Source organism: Triturus cristatus, chromosome 2_2 (assembly GCF_964204655.1).
Source record: "Triturus cristatus chromosome 2_2, aTriCri1.1, whole genome shotgun sequence".
NCBI classification, from domain to species: domain Eukaryota; kingdom Metazoa; phylum Chordata; class Amphibia; order Caudata; family Salamandridae; genus Triturus; species Triturus cristatus.
In genome coordinates this window covers 434,925,143-434,943,564 of record NC_140582.1, presented here as the reverse complement: position 1 = coordinate 434,943,564, position 18,422 = coordinate 434,925,143, and the positions used below count along the sequence as shown (strand labels likewise).

The 18,422-nt window shown below is 46.1% G+C and overlaps 1 protein-coding gene across 1 annotated transcript in view; it reads left to right on the top strand.

Annotated features, from left to right (window-relative positions):
- Window positions 1-18,422, top strand: part of INTU (inturned planar cell polarity protein) — a 319,704-nt gene that overhangs the window by 283,326 nt on the left and 17,956 nt on the right. The window contains exon 14 of the mRNA XM_085641533.1: window positions 12,138-12,327. Coding sequence (XP_085497659.1) covers window positions 12,138-12,327 — 190 coding nt within the window. The remainder of the gene's footprint in view (window positions 1-12,137; window positions 12,328-18,422) is intronic.

Here is an 18,422-nt window from a genome sequence, read left to right as displayed (position 1 = left end):
TCTTTCCAGTCTGCCCTGATCCGCTACACAGCCAAACACGATTGCCAGGACTCTCCCGCTTTTCCACCGGTGCAGTGGTGATTTTATGCACCTGGTCCTGGTGTGCTGGGCGTGGCCGAGGACCCCACAGCCTTGTGGGCACTGTAGTCCTCTCCAGAGGTGTCGCCCCGGTGCAGGAATGAGCGAGTGTTTCCCGCGAAGCGGGAAACACGAGAAGTTGGTGCAGGTCTATTAAAGGGCTTTTCCCAGTCTGCCCTGATCCGCTACACAGCCAACCACGATTGCCAGGACTCTCCCCGTGGCTCATGACGGAGTGGTTCCGTCATGAGCGGGGAAGGGGTTAAGCCACAAGGGCATTCCAGAACATATATGGCAAAATCGGTTGTGCATGTTATGAATTTGTGAATTGGTTTTGTTTCCCCATTGCCGGTGGTGTAGCTTCTACAGCTTTGGCTATTCTTACAGGCGTTACAGATGACCACCGATCCATGAAGTAGCCAAAGTAGGCTCTTGAAAGTTGTGTACCAAATTATCCTTCAATGAACGAGGTTTTCTATATGTTAAAAGGGGAGTACTCCCTATTGTATTGCCAATCATAGAGTCAGTTGTTAACAGACTCTGCTGTTGTTTTAGAATTTGTTGAACTGATTAGATCTCTTGTTATATTTAGTGATTAACCTCGGCTTGTTATTCTCTTGTTTGTTCTTGGGGATCAAGTTAGTTCTAAATAGAACATCCTCTTGTTTCATACCTTGTAATTTGACGCTTGCTTGTGGCAATGTCTTATGAGAGTATCCTTGTTTTAAAAAAATCTATGTAACATAGCATCATGTTCTTTATTGAAAGCGTCGTTCCTAATGCAGTTTCGTTGTGCTCTGATAAACTCACCATAGAGTATACTGTGAATAAGTGGAGCAGGATGGTGGCTCTGTGCATGCAGTATACTGATGCCCGCTGTATCTTTTCTAAAGAGTGATGTGTGTAGTTTGTCATCTACAATGGAGACAGCTGCATCCAAAAATTTATATATATTTTTTTTTCATTGAAAATAAGAAAGGTTAAAGGGACATTATACTCAGTAAAAACATGTCATTTTAAATTCACAGAAATGATGTAATTTCAGATGTTGTAGTGATGTTATAACTGATCTCGTAGATGGGGCGGAGCTTGCATGGCCTAAAGATAGCTGCTCCTTAAGCGAACTCCGCCAGCCGCCAAGAATATCCATCAAGAATTGGCTGCATTTTGGTGAGACTCTCGATCGGAGGTCTGGACGAGTGAAGGCCTGCTCCCGGTGCCCTCATTGCTGACAGAGCGGGGTTGATTGCTCCAGATGGTCCTCATCTACGGCCCGGGACACTGCTCTCCCCCGTGCTGGGTGACGACGTGGGTGGCGCTTCCTGCTGGACCGCATATAAGCCAGCACCCGGCCCACGCGTGCCCTGACTGGAGAGTGTGGCTCTACCACTTGCACGGCCGTGCTTGCCTCCAACGGAGTGCTGAACCACTATCAGGCGCTGGAGTCCCGATATCATTTTGAGGTTGGCAGCGAGTGAGTACCTACGGAAACCATTGCTGGTGTGTTGCGATGTGCCCCTGCATGGAGGCAGATTGACAGTGGCCCGGCGCCCGTCCTGGTGGGTGAGTTGCTGCTCGATTTGAGGCCCCATTTATGTGCTCTGAGAGGCAGCGTGAGATCGTCTCGCCCCGCATCGAGGTTGGCGACTCCATTTTGGACTGCACACGTGTGAGGCCTCACCCTCGTGGTGCAGCCCTGCTCCTGCATTGGACCTTGTGCTCTTCTGAGCTGTGTGCGTGGCTTCATTGAATGTGGGCAGCGAGAGGGGGCTATTACCATAGTGGTCCTCCATGGCTCGGATTCCTGTCCCTAGAGTGGATTGTGGTGCCTTGACCTGGGGCGCCCTCTTTGTCTCCCTTGCTAAGGGCCTGTGACTTGCAGCGGGGGCGATCACGCTTGTTGAGATAGGAGCGGTGGCAGCTGAACGTGTGGTCCTTGCGCTAACTGCACCAACATAAGGAGGCATCAATATGGGTAAGCCAGACAAGTCCCAGCCAAAGATGAGCTTCGAGCAGCGGGAGTCCAGACACAGAGAAGATGCTGCGGAGTCTGCGGTGTCCCAGTCTGAGGCACTAATAGAAGTCTCCATCGGCGACATCAAAATGATCCTAGCATTCCATGCAGAAGGGCATAAAATAATTGTGGGTATGCTATTTGATCTTCCCATCTATTATTTTACGGTATTGTAATTGTTTACCTGTTCAAATCATCACATGTCATAGAAGTGCTCTCATGGTGTCATAATACCCGCCCACTTGGGTATAGATCCACTAGACCTGTAAAAACAGTCTAGATCCAAAGTCCAACAAATAAAAGTGGTGTGCTTCGGTGTATTTGTTGGTCCATGCAGAAGGGGCCAGCTGCAATTGATGCGAAAATAGACACTTTGTCCTACAGAATGGATTGCATGTTCAAGAGGGTGGACAAACATGCGGAACGACTAGATATGGCCGAACATCGAATCACCGAAACTGAGGAGGCCCAGACTGACTCCAACAGTGCACAGAAACAGATGGAGAAGATCCTGGTTGCCTTGCAGGATAGAGCCGAAGATTTGGAGGCCAGTTCGAGGCGCAGTAACCTGCGCATTACAGGCCTTCCACAGTCCACCGCAACAGGTAACATGGAGCCCTTTACAGAAAATCTGCTCACTACTCTGCTGGGTGCTGAAACTTTTTCCCCCATGTTTGTCATGGAGCGAGCACAGCGCTCGTTGGGACCTAAGCCTTCCCCTGGCGCCCCTCCAAGGCCTATCATTGCGAAACTGTTGAACTACAGAGACAGGGATGCAGCGCTAAGGATGGCGAGAGAATTGGGCAATTTACAATATGAGGGTTCCTCTCTCTCTTTTTGTTCCCGGACTTCACTCTCAGGGTCCAGGAGGCCAGGAAGCAACTTCCGCCGCTGAAGCGCAAGCTGAGGGAACAGAATGTGGAATATGCGATGCTGTACCCGGCGAGTTTGAGAGTGGTCCTAAACAGGAAGGCCAAGATTTTTCACTGATCCTCAGTCCCTCAAAAAGCCCTTAAAGACTGGGACATGCTCGGCAAAAGTAGGAAAGGCCAGATGGAGGACGACCGTGCGGATGGTGCGAGTGGAGGTCTTGATGATAACAACTGAAGTGGGGACTACGCCCCTAGGTCCCGATGGGGTCCCACCCTCATGTGTAGATTTTTCTGCGGTTGCTTGGGGGGGTTGGGTGTGGGTGCGAGCTTCACTACCATGCTATGCCATTTACTGCTCCTATTGCTAATTTGTGTACCGTTCTACCAATCTGTAGTTTCTATTCTTTCTAACACGGAGTTGGGGTGCGGGGCCGCTGGGCCCTCCAAGAGCGAGAGACACTACAGTTCAGGAAATGTTTACGTGCCTCTTATGGAGATTTCTCTCTCTCCAATGGTAGCCTCATGGTAGATACTTAGTGGCGGTGCGGCACAGTGGTATACTGAAGTGTCGGCAGGCAACATCTGCCCCAGTGCGTTCCACGCTTGTTTACTGTATGTTATTTAGTGCCTATTGTAGCCCAATTGATGTTTTCCTTCTATGCGCTACAGTGATTGTTGGCGGGGAGGGCTGTAGACCGCCTATGCCCAGTTGTGGACGGCATGGCGAGGGAGGGGGTTGGGCTGGTTGTTTTTTTGTTGTTTTTTTTAACGGTGCACATGCACATTAGAGTCATGAATGATTAGGGTAACACAACTCACATTGCTGCTGGAAAGTACCATGTTTATGATTGTCGCGAATGACACACTGCAAAACAGTGCAGGGACACAGAAGGCGCCTGCGGCTTGTGATTTGGAATGTGAGAGGTCTAAATGACCACAGAAAGGTGTGTAAAATCCTGGCATATCTGAGGAGAAAGGAAGTAGACCTAGCCCTGCTCCAAGAGACGCACCTTGCCCCTTATTGCTCTTAGCTTACAAGATGTTATGGAAGGGGAGCTGATTTCCTAATTGTTAATACCTACGGGCCAAATTATGATGATCCCCAGTTTTATCATTCAATATTGTCACTTATCAAAGATTGCTCTTTACCGCTGCTAATTTGGGGGGGAGACTTCAACTGCGTATTAGATCTGGCTCTTGATCGATCGAAGGGTTCTCCTAGGCACCTATCTGCTGCTGCTAGAGCTGTGGCCGACATAGTGCTACAATTGCATCTGTTTGACGTGTGGAGAGCTAGATCCCCTGGGAGGGGCGGGTTCCGCATTATTCGGCATATTACGATACACACACTCGCATAGATTACTGGTTCATTTCAGAGGCGTTAATGTCTAGGGTGCAGGACTGCACAGTCTTAGTCATTCTCCTATATTGCTAGCATTTAATATTCCCCCCTAGGCCCTCATCCTTTCCTGTGGAGATTTCCACCATACTCCATGCTAGATACAGTATTTAGGGCTGCCACTATTACTGATTTTTTTAAAACCATTATTGGGTCAGTCGATTCCTTCGCCACGGTATAGGAGACATTTAAGGTATTTATATGGGGGTTGCCATCAATAAACATTATGGGGTGCTTCACTCCATTAGGGGTAGACTTGCTTTATTAAAGGTTCGATTGTGGGTGCTGGAGACTGAAGTGGCGAATAAGGATGACCCACAGATCCTAGGACAACTGAAAAAAACACTGGATGAGTACCACGAGGAATCAGATAGTGAAATTAAACACATGGGGAAATACGCACTCGCCAAAACCTACTGATAGGGGGACAGACCAGGCTCGGTACTGGTGACATTGGCTCGCCGTCGATTCGAGTCTGGAGTCATCGCTGAGTTGATGGATAAGGAAGGCACCGTTTTGAAAGAGCAAGCGGACATAGTCAACCGGGTCGGCCGGTACTATCAGGATTTATATAGCTCCAAGGTCGCCCCAGATGAGGAAAGTATAATGCGTTATCTAGAATACATAAAGCTGCAGTGGCTGACGGATAGTCACAGGGAATGCGTCATGAGGCCCCTCAATGCTGTTGAGATTCGTATGGCACTGAATTTCATGTGTGACGGGAGCGCCCCCGGACAGGATGGGCTCACTGTGTCCTTTTACACGGCTTTTGATGACCTACTGATTCTCCACTTGAGCACATTGCTCCAGGAAATGGGTGAGACTGGTATCATGCCTCCCTCTATGCGAGAGGCGCTGATAGTAACGTTATTGAAGCCGGGTAAAGCTCCTCAGGAGTGCTCGTCTTACAGACCACTGTCGGTAATAAATGTCGACACTAAAATCTTTGCAAAAATATTGGCAAATAGACTGTCCCCCCTTTCGCCCCTCCTGGTAGGCCCTGATCAGGCGGGCTTTGTACCGGGCCGCACGCTATCATACAACCTGAAAACAGTCTTCGGTGGCTTGCAACATGTTAAACCAGAGGTCAAGGTGGCAGCAGTGTTTTTGGACACTGAAAAAGCCTTTGATTCGGTTGAATGGAAATTCATGCTTGCGGTTCTGGGGCGCCTGGGCATAAGGGACGTCTTCCTCCAATTGGTTTTGGTGCTTTATAATTTGCCCTTAGCTCGAGGGTGATGCTGTCTCCTCTCCAGTTCAGATATCTAGGGACACCAGACAGGGGTCCCGTGCTCACTACGCCACTAGAGTCAAGCTATCCTGGCTGAAGAGGGGTGAAACCCCGAAACCGGTCCTAGGATGCTTGATTCTGGTCCAGGGAAGACATGGCTTGGCAGTTCGGGCTGGACTGTTCCCATGAGGTACAGGGTCAAGACTGATTTGCATATGGCCATGTCTGAACTGGGGTGGCGTGGTGAGCAAAATACCGATGGATTAAACCCAGATCTGTGACTGGGGGTGAATGTTTTGCCAATGTGCAACATTCAGTCCATCATCTCGTGTGTTTTGGTGTCCCCCTGTCCCCACTACTTTATGCGGTGGCTGCAGAACCTCTGTTCTGCACCACGGTAATAGAGGTCTACATTTCCCCAACTATAACCATATTGTCTCTGCTTACGCGGATGATATGCTACTATATATATGGAACCCTGACACAAATCTCTCCCCAATAATCCGAGAAGTGTTATGCTTTGGTGGCCTTTCAGGTCTTAAAATTAACTGGGACAAATCTATAATCTTCCCATTAACTCCAACTACAGTCCCGACGCCCTTTGACTTCCCTCTCCAATGGACATCTGATCCGGTTAGGTACTTGGGAATCCAAGTTCACTCTGATGCGGAGGAAGTACTTAGAGCGAACTATGGCAGAGCCATTGTCAAGCTGGAGGAAGATATAGACAGTTGGATACGGCTACCTCTCTCGTTGGTGGGGCGGGTGTCCTTGATGAAAATGATAGTACTTCCCCAATTTCTTTTTCTCTTCGTCAATATCCTTGTGGTAGTTCCCCAACACATGTTTAGAATGCTGCGGACACTGATGGGTAAACTGGCATGGGAAGGCAAAACTCCACGTGTCAAGCTGGATATTCTAACCTTGCCCTACTCTGCGGGGGCCATGGGTGCACCTGATTTAGAATAATACTATAGGTCGGCGCAAAGCTCGCATGTTCACAGTTGGATTCACTGTCCGCACGATTTAACTCCCCTCTAAATTGAGAAGGTAGCAGCAAGTCCTGACCCCCTCCTGCGTTTGTTAACTCAGGCACCTATTAGGCGTAGTAGCGTCCTGTTAACTCCATAGTTCACGCCTGGCACGTTTTACTAGGCTGGAGCCCAGTTGTACTCTCCACTTCTTCCGGTAGAATGGTGCCAATGGATCGCTATTATTTCCAAATGAGGTGCACTCCGCTCGCTGAAAGCCCAGCGGATTCATGTGATGGGTGATTTGTTTACGGAGGGGAGAGTACGTACGTGAGAGGAGGTGGCAGCAGGCATTCCTGACCCTAACGCACTGTCACTTCTTCAGAACTCGCCATGCGCTGAGGGCGCTGCTTGTTGACGACCTACAAGAACCACCGGAGCTTCCTGCCTTCTCCATTCTTCTGCGCTCAGTCCCCTGTTAAATTAGTCTTGAAACTCTATGCCACATCACAAGCCTTTAAATATACGCAATACACCAAAGCCAGGTTGGAGTGGCAGAATGATATCGGAGTGCCCCTCACCAATGATATCTAGCATAGCTGCTGTGAAGCCACCCAAAAGGTCTCACTCAATGGCAGGCACAGATTGGTACAGTTCAAGTATCTGAATAGGGTGCACTACACGCCGAAGAGACTGTTTCGCTACGGGCTCAGGGACACAGATCACTGTGAAAGATGTGGGATGGCAGAGGCAGACTTTTTACATGTGGCATGGTGGTGCCCGCCAGTTGTGGAATTTTGGAAGCACTTTTTTCAAGCATTAAGGGGCCGATTCCGATTTCGGCTGGAAGGGCTCCGTACGATGGTCGGAGCCCTTCCAACCAAATCGGAACGTGTTGGCCGGGTTCCTTTCCGACCGAGCCATTCCGATGGGCTCGGTCGGAAAGGAATCCGACTCGGATTTCCAGATGGCTGACGACAGGCTCGGAGAGCCCGTCCGCCGTCCGGAAATCCCTCAGTACTCCCCCGGCCGCCTCTTTACGACCGAGGGAGTACGATGGCAGTTTTTCACTGCCTTTTCGTGCCGCTCTTTCCAGCACGAAAAGGCAGTGGGAAACTGTCTTTGGGGGCCCCCAGCAGGGCCCCCATGGGTGCGAGGCTGCCGAATGGTGGCCTGGGGGCACCTATGGTGCCCCTCTGTGGATCCTTGCACCCCGTGGCAGGCACCTTGAGGTGCTGGCCACAGGGTGCAGGGATGAACTGCACCCCTGCTTTTAACAATGCAAGCATGCATTCCGCTCGGAATGCATGCTTGCATTGTGAAGTATACGAGTACGACCGAACCCTGTTCGGTCGCATCGTACTTGCAGAGCCGTAACCGACGACAGCAGGTCAGTCGGTTACGGCTCCTGACAGATGTAGGACGAACCTGAGTCCGACCGACATCGGAATCAGCCCCTAAATGTTCGAGCTGATCAATCCCTCTCCCCTGATCCCCTCTTAGTGATTTTGGGATACACGAAACCCCTCAGCAAGAACATCAGAAAGTTAGTCTCTATGGGTTTATTATTGGCTAAATGCAGAATAGCGATGCGCTGGATGCGCGGCCCTGAACCAACTGTGACAGATTGGGAGAGAGATATGCTTTATTGTAACACCCAATCTGACGTATATAATGAGTAGCTGCCTCCCGGTAGTCGACCTAAAAGCTTCTGGGGTCTGTGTGCGCAATACCTAGTGGCAAAACAGGGTAACAATGCGGGTAATGAACGATTACATGCTGTCCTGTGATGGCCTGGGAACCAAGAGGTCTAGGTACATGGAATTATACAGGAAGGCTATCTAGACTGCATTAAGAATGCAGTATCCTGTATTTTTACCTTTGCTAGACTGCCCGTTGTCAAGGTGTACTTTATCAATAATTCTTGCCGATCGTTCACTGACTCATGTAAACTGTCTATCATGCTTGGTGCTTTAATGTGAACTGTTTCTTTTCTTTTGTTTATAAACGAATAAAAACTATTTTTTTTAAAGTGATATAGTAGATCATGTCATGATTACTGTGATAGATGGGGTAATTTAGCAGTGCATAGTCGGGGAGCGAATTATACTTATTTTAGGGAATGAGTTTGGATCTGATTAGCTGCCATCACATCAACAACAATGTGGCGGCAGCCATCTTAGGACTCAGTCTAGTGTCATAATAAAATGCAAAAAAAGACTTGCATCAGCAGGGTAGGGACATCCTGACCCCCAAGGGCTGCTGGTGGAGGTCCTAGAGGGTGGTGGGGTCCCTGAGGTTCCCAGCTCTTTCCTGGAAAGTTTTGGCGAGAAAAAAGGGGATCCCAATACACGCTTTCCCCATTCCTTTTCCATAGGCAAATTAGATACAGCTACAGCCAAAACCACTAAACGGATTTACACCGAATTTGGCAGAAAACTAGATCCTGGTCAGGAAAGAGTGTTTTTGTGATTTGGTGTAAATTCGTTCAGTAATTTTGGAGCAATTAATGCTCAACAACATTGTGTATTTTATGCCACAGGAGATCGGTGGGACCGACAGATCTCAAGCGTGCTTTTTGTAATTTGATGTAATTCTGTTCAATAGTTTTAGCGAAATTAAGGTAAAAAAATATAGATATTTCACGCCGTGGAGGATCTGTGGAGACAATGGATCTAGAGATATGATCTGATTGGCTGACACCACATCAACAAAGATGTAATGGCATCCGTTTTAGTACTTGGGGACTCAGCCCCCTGTCCTTCAAAAAAGTTTTTTAAAGCACATTTATAGGGGCAGGGTAGGGATTCCCTTCCCCCCCAGTCCTGGGACCCAAAAACATTTTTTAAAAACATTGTATGCAAATTCACAGAGGATTTGCGCTGGCTTTAAAAGAAAAACAGTCCGGGGGTTGGCCAGGGTCCCGGGACGTTGGGGGGGGGAGGGTGTTTCAGTGCAACATGTTTTGAAACAGAATGGGGGCGTACAGCAACCTGGCCCGGTGCCTGGAAATGGCCTGGGCCAAGTTTAAAATTAAGGGGAGGGGAGGAGAGCATGCTGCCCTCCTCCATGAGCCTCATTAAGCCCCCAGGGATCCCATCCCAGGGGCTTAGCAAAACATTAAGAGAAGAGGGTGGCGTGTGGCCTGAAAAATGTTAAAAGGAATATAGATTTTTTTTTAACAAGACTTTATTTTTAAAAAATATAACAGTTACTTTTATTAAACATTGGAATGTGTGAATTTTATGAAATAAACATTTGATTATATTAGTAATGTTTTGACAAAGAGACAAGGTGTGCTTTATTCGTGATAATGCCAGTAGGCCCACTTTTAATATTTTGGTGTTATAACCCTTTGACAAAGTCGGTAAGTTTACCTTGCATAAAATGATGCCCATCATATTGCAAAATTACATAGTCAGCTGGCTCATCCACAGGAGTTTTGGGGCCCTACTCTATGCCACGCCACCAGTTACAGTTATCTCAAATAACAATAACTCATGCCCTTACTATGCACTGCTAATTACCTCCCCATAATACATCACTCATGACCTGTTCTGTGACATCATTGATAACATGACTGCAACATCAGAAATGGCGGCATCATTTAAGACAACGTTGATGACAGGCTCATGATGCCAGTCAAAAGCCCACCTGTGTAAACCAGACGATTATTACAGTTACTGTAGCTTATTCCATATCCATAATGGGGTGTAGCCAGTTACTTATTTTCCCCATGCCAAAGGTTTCTTAGTGTCTCTCCAGATTTAAACCATTGTGCCTGTATGCTTGGGCAGTTGTGTTACCTTTACTTTCACATATATTGCCTTCAGGTACCCAAGCATGTCTAATGGTTGCCTGTTTATTCTAAGGGAGGCCTACTATAGAAGTGAAAAAGTCCATTCATTCACCACCAACAGCTCTGATGCACAATTGTATGTGCACACATCTGGCTGTGCAATTCCACCTTCATACACTCCACTGTAGTCGGGGCTATTCTGGTAGTACCTCAGTTCTGTATGGGAATACAGAGCGTTTCATCAAGCTTTTTGAAGCAGTTATCAGAAACCCAATGGGGAGTGTTTTGTAGAACTTAGATCATTTTGGAGAGCACTGTTATCATTCACATAGCTGCCATACACAGCGAGAGTGGGAGTGAGTGCTAATATTGTGCAACTGTTCTAATTTGTCTAATACCAGGCCTTGCTGCAACCCATAGTAAATCTATCTCTGCCTTATGTTAACTGTAATAAAGCCCATACAGTAACATTTACTGTAACAAAGCCCCTCCCGCAGATGCCTTTTCACTCCATTCAGGGGAAAGAATGCAGTTGCCTTTTCAGAAATGGACTCTTCTCCCTTCCCTCACCTAAACGTATCTGATCTCTGCCCTTTTGTCCCTGTATGAGAGATACAGAACATATTTTCATTGCACAAAAGACAAAACTGCTGACTTGCCAATGCTTATATAATTACGTTAGTGAATCTGCCTCCACCACTGCAACAGGAAGGGGATGTCATTTGTCTAGTGCTCTCTATTCAAAGAAATGGCCTCAGTTACATACGAACATGGTAGATGCATTTCAAATACTGAATAATTTATTCATAGAGGAACATCACCTTTGAAATAAGATGGCCCCTTCTAGAATATTTTGTTGTTGTCTAGTAATCCCAGGTGAGATTTATTTACTTTGTATTTAATGTAGTCTGGAGAAAAGACCGAAGAGTATCCGAGCACGTTACATAAGTTGCAATGCTTAAACAGTGTTATCTTACAATATATTGAGGCTTTAAGGTTGAAAGTAACATTCACGACAAAAAGATAGTTAATGAATAGTTAATAAGTATCCCTAGATATAGTCTGACAATTCTCCTAGGTGTAAGATTCAAATCGCCAAAGAGTTGCTGCCAGTCATGTCCAGCTCCATCTGCTGCCCCTGGTGTCAGAAACATAGTCTTATTGAGTAAGTGTGCATCAGTTTCAGGCCATCTCCTTGCTTATGTTATTTGTGGTAAAATGTACCTTCTTGGTTGCGTTGTGGTAGATTGCAGTAAAAAGAAAGGCTTTTCTGAATTGGAGGTTATATTCACCCAACATGGCCACCACTGAGGATGTATTAAGAGTACAGGGAGCCAGTATAGATAATAGATCTAGAGGACCAACTTCCAACATTGGTTCCTTTTGAGATAAGGGCAACCCTCCTTGATACTCCAGGAGTAAGTTATGGTGAAAACATAGGATATCCCTCCTGTGGTGCAACAATCGGTCACTGGATCCTTCTCAAACCCTGGTGTTGCCTTTTACTTTCTCATTGAGGCAAAGCAATGGAAGCCTGCTGGTGTCAGGGAGAGCCAGATCCTGGATCCCCAGCAAGTAGCAGTAAGCGACTAGGAAGAAAGTGAGATGTTCAATGCCTGGAGACCTGCAGGGCAGCAAGCCTGAGCCCGGTGTTATATCTAGGATGCATAGTGGATATTATTGGGTGGGAGGGTCAGTGTGTGTGTGTGTGTGATATCAAAATGTTCTGTAAAAAAGTATTTTAACATTTCAATTTTATTTTTTGCTCTAAAGGCTTACCTCTGGTCCAGAAAACACACTTTTCCACTATATTACTCTGGAAACCATGCAAGGAATCTTCATTTGCCCCACGCACAGAGAAGTGGCACAACTTAGCGGTACCATTCACCCTCAGCTAATTAAGAACTTCCATCGTTGCTGCCTTTCAATTCGATCCGTTTTCCAGGAGGCCTTGTCCAAAGAGGTAAAAAGTGCAATGGAGTAATTTGTATTTGTTGAGAATGCCAACTTACTGTCCTGTTCTGCTGTTCGGAGTTTTAATACAAACAGTAGTGCACTGAATGGAGGCCTGTTGTCTCATGCAGGCCTCCATTCCAGCATTTGCTACCTTTCACAGGCCATCTTTTTTCAAATGCTGCCTCAATATAATTTATGAGGCTGATGGATTGCAACGTTTTGCAAAAATATACCTCTGTGTTGTGGAAGGGCCTTGACCACTGCTTGAACTGCAAAGAAACAATCCAAACATTGTGCAGCTGCCAACCTTTATTGTGCATCAGGCCGAGATCGAGCTCTGATTTCTTAATGAAAATACCTTTAAAGTTGCACCGTCGCAGTTGCTTGCTACCTCAGGCAGATCTGACTAAAAGTAGCTTAACGGAATATATCAGTAAATTCAAATTGGAGCATCTGGGTAAAGGGTACCCAAATTCATCTTTACTTTCTAGATACATTGCTAGCTATAATTGACCTTTTCGATGCCATTGTCTTTACTGATTGAGAGTTGCGGCGTACCGGTAGGGTGACCAACCGTCCGTAAATTTCACGGACAGTCCGTAATTTCGTCCGTCTGTCCGTTGTCCGTGAAGGATTCTTTAACGGACGCCATTTGTCTGTAATTTTAACCGGGCACCGGTCGCACCACCCTAAAGCCGGCACAGCTTCCACCCATCTCCCTGCTTGAGTCCGATGCTGTTGAGGTCGGGTGTAACAGACTCCTATGCAGTACCAAAGCTCAGATACCCAGCAGCATTGGAGAGGCACAGCGGGATGGCAACCCTCACACCATCCGCCCTTGATGAGCTGTTAAGAGGTGCTTGAAGGGGACTGAGAGGGAGGGGCTGACGATTCAGGAACAGGGGCATCTATTCAGATGCAAACAGCCCTGAATGCCTCATGTCTCTGCAATTTAGAGGGGCCTCACACATTCCCTTTCTGCCCAGTGCCCCAAACACCCTAGAACCGGCCCTGATTACACCAGGCAGCACGTGGTTCTCTTCACAGAGCTTAATTACTGTCACTAAATTGTAAGCAAACCTTGGTTCTTCAAACATGCAGTCTATAATGTAATAAAATAAAGAAATGGCACAATCGCACCCACACTGATTAACAAAGTATGGAGGACAATCAGTTAAATCAGTTCTATTGGAGTATCTCCTTTAAGTACTGTACATCACAGTGGGGGATGGCAAAACTAACCTTTTCGAAAGAGAGTCTGTCTTCTCGTTGTCTTGTCCAGGAGGGGGTGAGGAGCCCTACCCCCCCTACCCCCCCCGGAAGAGTCCAAGAGGATACTAGAATACTGCATGCCCACCCTGGTGGATCCTGTCCCCCCCCCCCCAGTGATGGCTCCTGTCCCCCCATGTGGTGGCTCCTGTCCCCCCCCACCTGTGATGGCTCCTGTCCCCCCCCCCCCCCCCCCCCCCCCTGTGGTGGATCCTGTCTCCATCATGGGTGGCTTCTGTCCCAGCCCTGGAATAGCTCCTGCAGCGAGGGTGAAGTTCTTGATGGGCCTCTTCTCAAATGGGCTCAGCTCAAAATTAATATGAAAAGGGGGGCGAGTGAGTAAGTGAAGGGATGGGTGAATGGCTGGATGAATTAGTGAAAGGGTGAATGGATGAATGAACGATTGAATAGATGCATAATGAGAGGATGGATGGATTGATGAGTGAGTGGAAGGATGGATGAGAGAAAAGGTAAATAGCTGGATGTATGGGTGGAAGGGTAGCTGGATGGGTAAAAGGGTGGATGGATGAGTAAAAAGGTGGATGATGAGTGAGTGGGTGGATGGATGAGTGAAATGATGGCTGGATGGATTGATGACTTGATAAGTGCTAGGGTGAATGGATGGACGGATGAGTAAACGGGTGGATGTAAGGATGGATGAGTGAGTGAAAGGGAGGGTAGATGGACAAAAGGATGAATAGATGAGTGAAGGAGTGAAAGGATAGATGGATGAGAGAAAGGATGGATTAGTGATCGGGTCAATGGATGGATTCATGAGTGGATGAGTAGATGGATGGGTGGGCGGATGGAAGGAAGGATGGCTAAGTGAAGGGTTGATGGAGAGAGAAAGGTAGGATGGATGGATGACCAAGGGTGGATGGGTGGAAGGATGAGTGACTGGGTGGATGGATGAGTAAGTGAAAGGGTGGATGGATGGGTGAAAGGGTAAAGGCTGGGTGGATGAGGGAATGGATGGGTGGAAGAGTGGATGGATGAGTGTACAGATGGATAGGGTGAAAGGATGGATGGATAATGGATGGATGAGTGAAAGGATGGATGAAGAGATGGATGAGTGAAATGATAGGTGGAAGGATACATGATGGATAGGTTTGCAAATGGTTGAATATGTTTGGATATGGCTGGGCTTACTTATATACTATTGCGCGGCCTCCTCTGATGTGTAAAACTTACCTATTGTCCTGAAGTTTTGACCTGAATTTGTGTCCTGAATTTTAACCCTTTGTCCTGAATTTTTACACTTACCATCCTGAATTTGCACCAATGCCAGTTGGTCACCCTAACCGCGGGTGGTCAGCAGGGAACGCATTATAATTTTTTTTTTATTATAATGCCGGCTCCTGCATGTACAGGGAGCCGGAGGGGCAGCGGGGGCCCAGGTGCTCCCCCCTCTCTCCGCAGCCCCTTATAAAACAAAAAAACGGTGAGTGTTCCGGTTGGGACCGGGACACCTAGAAACAAGATGAAAAAAGTTCACTGCTGCTTCATGGAGCGCTCCATTATGCCCTGGGAGGGCTATTTCCATATATTTTGGTTTTGGTAATGTCCCTACACAGGGTTCGACATCATCATTTTTTTTTATGTTGTGGGGGGCTGTAATAAGTACTGCAGCCTTCCAGCAAAGAAAATAAAAACTGCAATTCTCCTTGGTCATTGAAACCGTGACCACAGGATAACTTACCATATTTTTCAAAACCATTTCCCAGGCTGGAACTTTTGCTCTACAGCTGGGATTGCAGTGCCACCTAGGGGCTGCTTGTATGGTTATAATATATGTGATACCGTGCACCCCATAAACTATAAGGCCTTTATGTGGTTGTTTTAATGAGTGCATTTTTGGGGGTGTAAAATGGTACAAAGTAGAAGTAAGAGATATTGGTTTTTTTTTTTCGTAAGGAAAAATAATATAAGTCTGACTACTTATTTTTACATAAACTTTTTCACCCCAAAAATGTAATAATAAAAACTATCTAAAAAGAAATGGTCACAGACGTTTATATGGTTTAATAAAACTAAATATTTTTAGGTAATCAATAATAGACATTGTATTGTGTGTATTATTGAAATTTACATTTGATTAAATTGTTTGCTAATTTTTTTAGAAAGATGACATCTGCTTTATATATAGGGTGTAGGGTAGGGAAAAGATTGGGTTAGCCACAGACCGGGCCATACGGATAACCCCCACTGCGCATCACCGAAGCCCGTGCATGGCGGAGGGTTGGCTTTACATGTGGTAATAAAATATTTTGTTAAAAAAAACTAGAAATCCACTGACAAAAAACAAAGGTTAAAGTAACGTTATAGTTAGGTGAAATGTTCAGTAACAACGTAACGTTTTAAACTCTAAAAACCACAGATATTCACCAGTTATAGTTAGTTATCTCAAGTAACTATAACTTGTGTCCTAAGGTAATTATACCCCGCGCCCTTCCCATGCATTGCTAATTAACCCACATATTACATCACTCATGACATCTTCTATGACATCATGGATAATGTCACTGCAACATTTGCAATCAAATTATTGAAGAGAAAACTGTGCATGCAGGGGCGTGAGGTATAGTTACCGTGGGACGCGACTTGGTTAGTTGAGGTAACTGTAACTATAACTGACAAATTTCCATGGGTTTTAGAGTTTAAAACGTTATATTGTTCCTAAACATTTCACCTCACTATAACGTTATTTTAACCTCTTTGTTTCAGTAACATGATATATATGTATATATATCAAACCAATACCCTTTCAGGCTTGGAGTGCCGCATAAATTATGCAAAAAGGAAGCAGAGAACTTTGGGTAGTTCCCAAGTTTAGGTAGAGAACATCTCCTAAATAGAGCACCCTACACACCAGCGACAGTCTGAATCTGCTCACCTCAATTGTCTGTTTTTCTAGCAAAGCTTTTAAGCATGGGATGGTATTGGCATTTTACTAATCCAAAGCTGTAAATCTGTGCCTGGAATAGTAAAAGGCTTTTATTATTTTACAGCTCACCGTGGATGGCACTGTGCTAATCCTAGGCATAAAGACTTTGCTGTAGAAATGGCAAAAGACTTTGTCCCTTTCTAGCTCCCCGTGGATTACACTGTGCTAATCCTATGCTCAAAAAGTTTGCTAGAAAACCAGACATTTGAGGTGACCAGATTCACTGTGTCGCTGGTGTTGTGGGGTGCTCTATACAGGTGCAGCTCTCCACCTAAACTTGGGAACTACCCAGAGTTCTCTGATTCTTTTTTGCAAAGGTGTGTGTGTCTGGATCTTTTGCACACTGCCTAGTCTGCCGTTCCTGTACTACGGATCCAGAGTTTGGTAATTTATTAGTGCTTGGGCGCAAACGCTGACACAAGCACCCCCAGCGTGTATATACACACCCCACCCCATACACACACCCCCCACACACACACACACACCCCACAACATGATGCATGAAAAGACAACGTGGTAAAAACATAGTTGTTAATGATCTTTCCTATTAACTATCCATTTAGAAATGTGCACATTATCACCACTAAAGGAATGTTCATTAATACTCCATCAGTAGCACAGGGAACAAACATATAGATATATGAAGCCATCTCATGAAGGCATGTTATTTTGAAAGGACACTTTATTTCAATGGAATGTTTTCCATCAATGTCATGGTTTCTTTCAAAAGCTCTTTTACCAGGGTAATTAAGGGACTTATAAGCATCCACAATTGAAATATGCATACCAGCAGGATCATGTAATCTAAAATTACATTCCTTTAGTCTTGGATACATAATTAAAAATGGTGGCATTACACAGGGAGTAAATATGGAAGTGCACAGAAAGGTACAAGAAACAAGCCTTTGCAATGCAATAGGACTCGCATTTACGCGAGACCTATTGCATTGGAAATAGGTTGCGGGCAGGCAAGAAGGCACGAATGGGAGTGTGGGGGGACGGTGGTGTGGGGTGCCAAGAAATCACGGACTGTGGGGGGGGGGAGCCACGGGAATAAAATAGTGTTTAAAGTAAAGGGGCCAGTAGCCATGGAAGGACACAAAGGACAACATGGCTGTCATGAGGAGGGACCAACAGGCCTAAAACCAATCAGAAGGCAGCATTTAAGACCTAAGCCAATTAAAAAGATGGGCGTAGAGTGGGCGGAGCTTTCACAGAGCTTCCATGCCATACTCAATACTGCATGCCTCGCAAAGCGAGCAGCGAATGCGCTGCAATGCTAGGCTCAACCTAGATAACCAAAATGGGATAGAGGGGAAAACAAAAGAATTAAGGCAAAATCCCCAAAGTGGAAAGGGATACTAGATAAAATGATTTCATCCTCACAGAGAAGTTAATGAACAGGAATTAAAATTGAGATACACAGAACTACTTTCATGCAACTACTCCTTGATAGTAGTGTATGATACATACCGCTGCCTATTTTTGTAGATAGCAACTCTGTTTTTTACTCATACAGACTTGGGAGCAAATTTCATATAGCACACATAGAATTATCAATGAGGAGTCATTGACCCCTTGTGTTTTAAATAAGACTCTTGCCATTGCAACGACATCCCTGAGCATGGCGATTGACCTGTTCAACCTTCAAGATTCACTTGTGCACCTGCATCCATTATTACACCACTCCAAGCCTTCATATTTGCATGCTTTGCTTCATAAGAAAAAATCCAAACTCTGTATTAATCATGCCTGCACGTAAAAGTGAGAGTTGAGAGGTAGAACTGGGAGGAGGAGCTGCGCAGTGTTCAGCTGCTCAGTTGCTCAGTCTCAGTGTTTGGGTGGTTGCAGGTCGGTGTTGTGTCCTTTAGCATGCTAGCAGCTTGGTT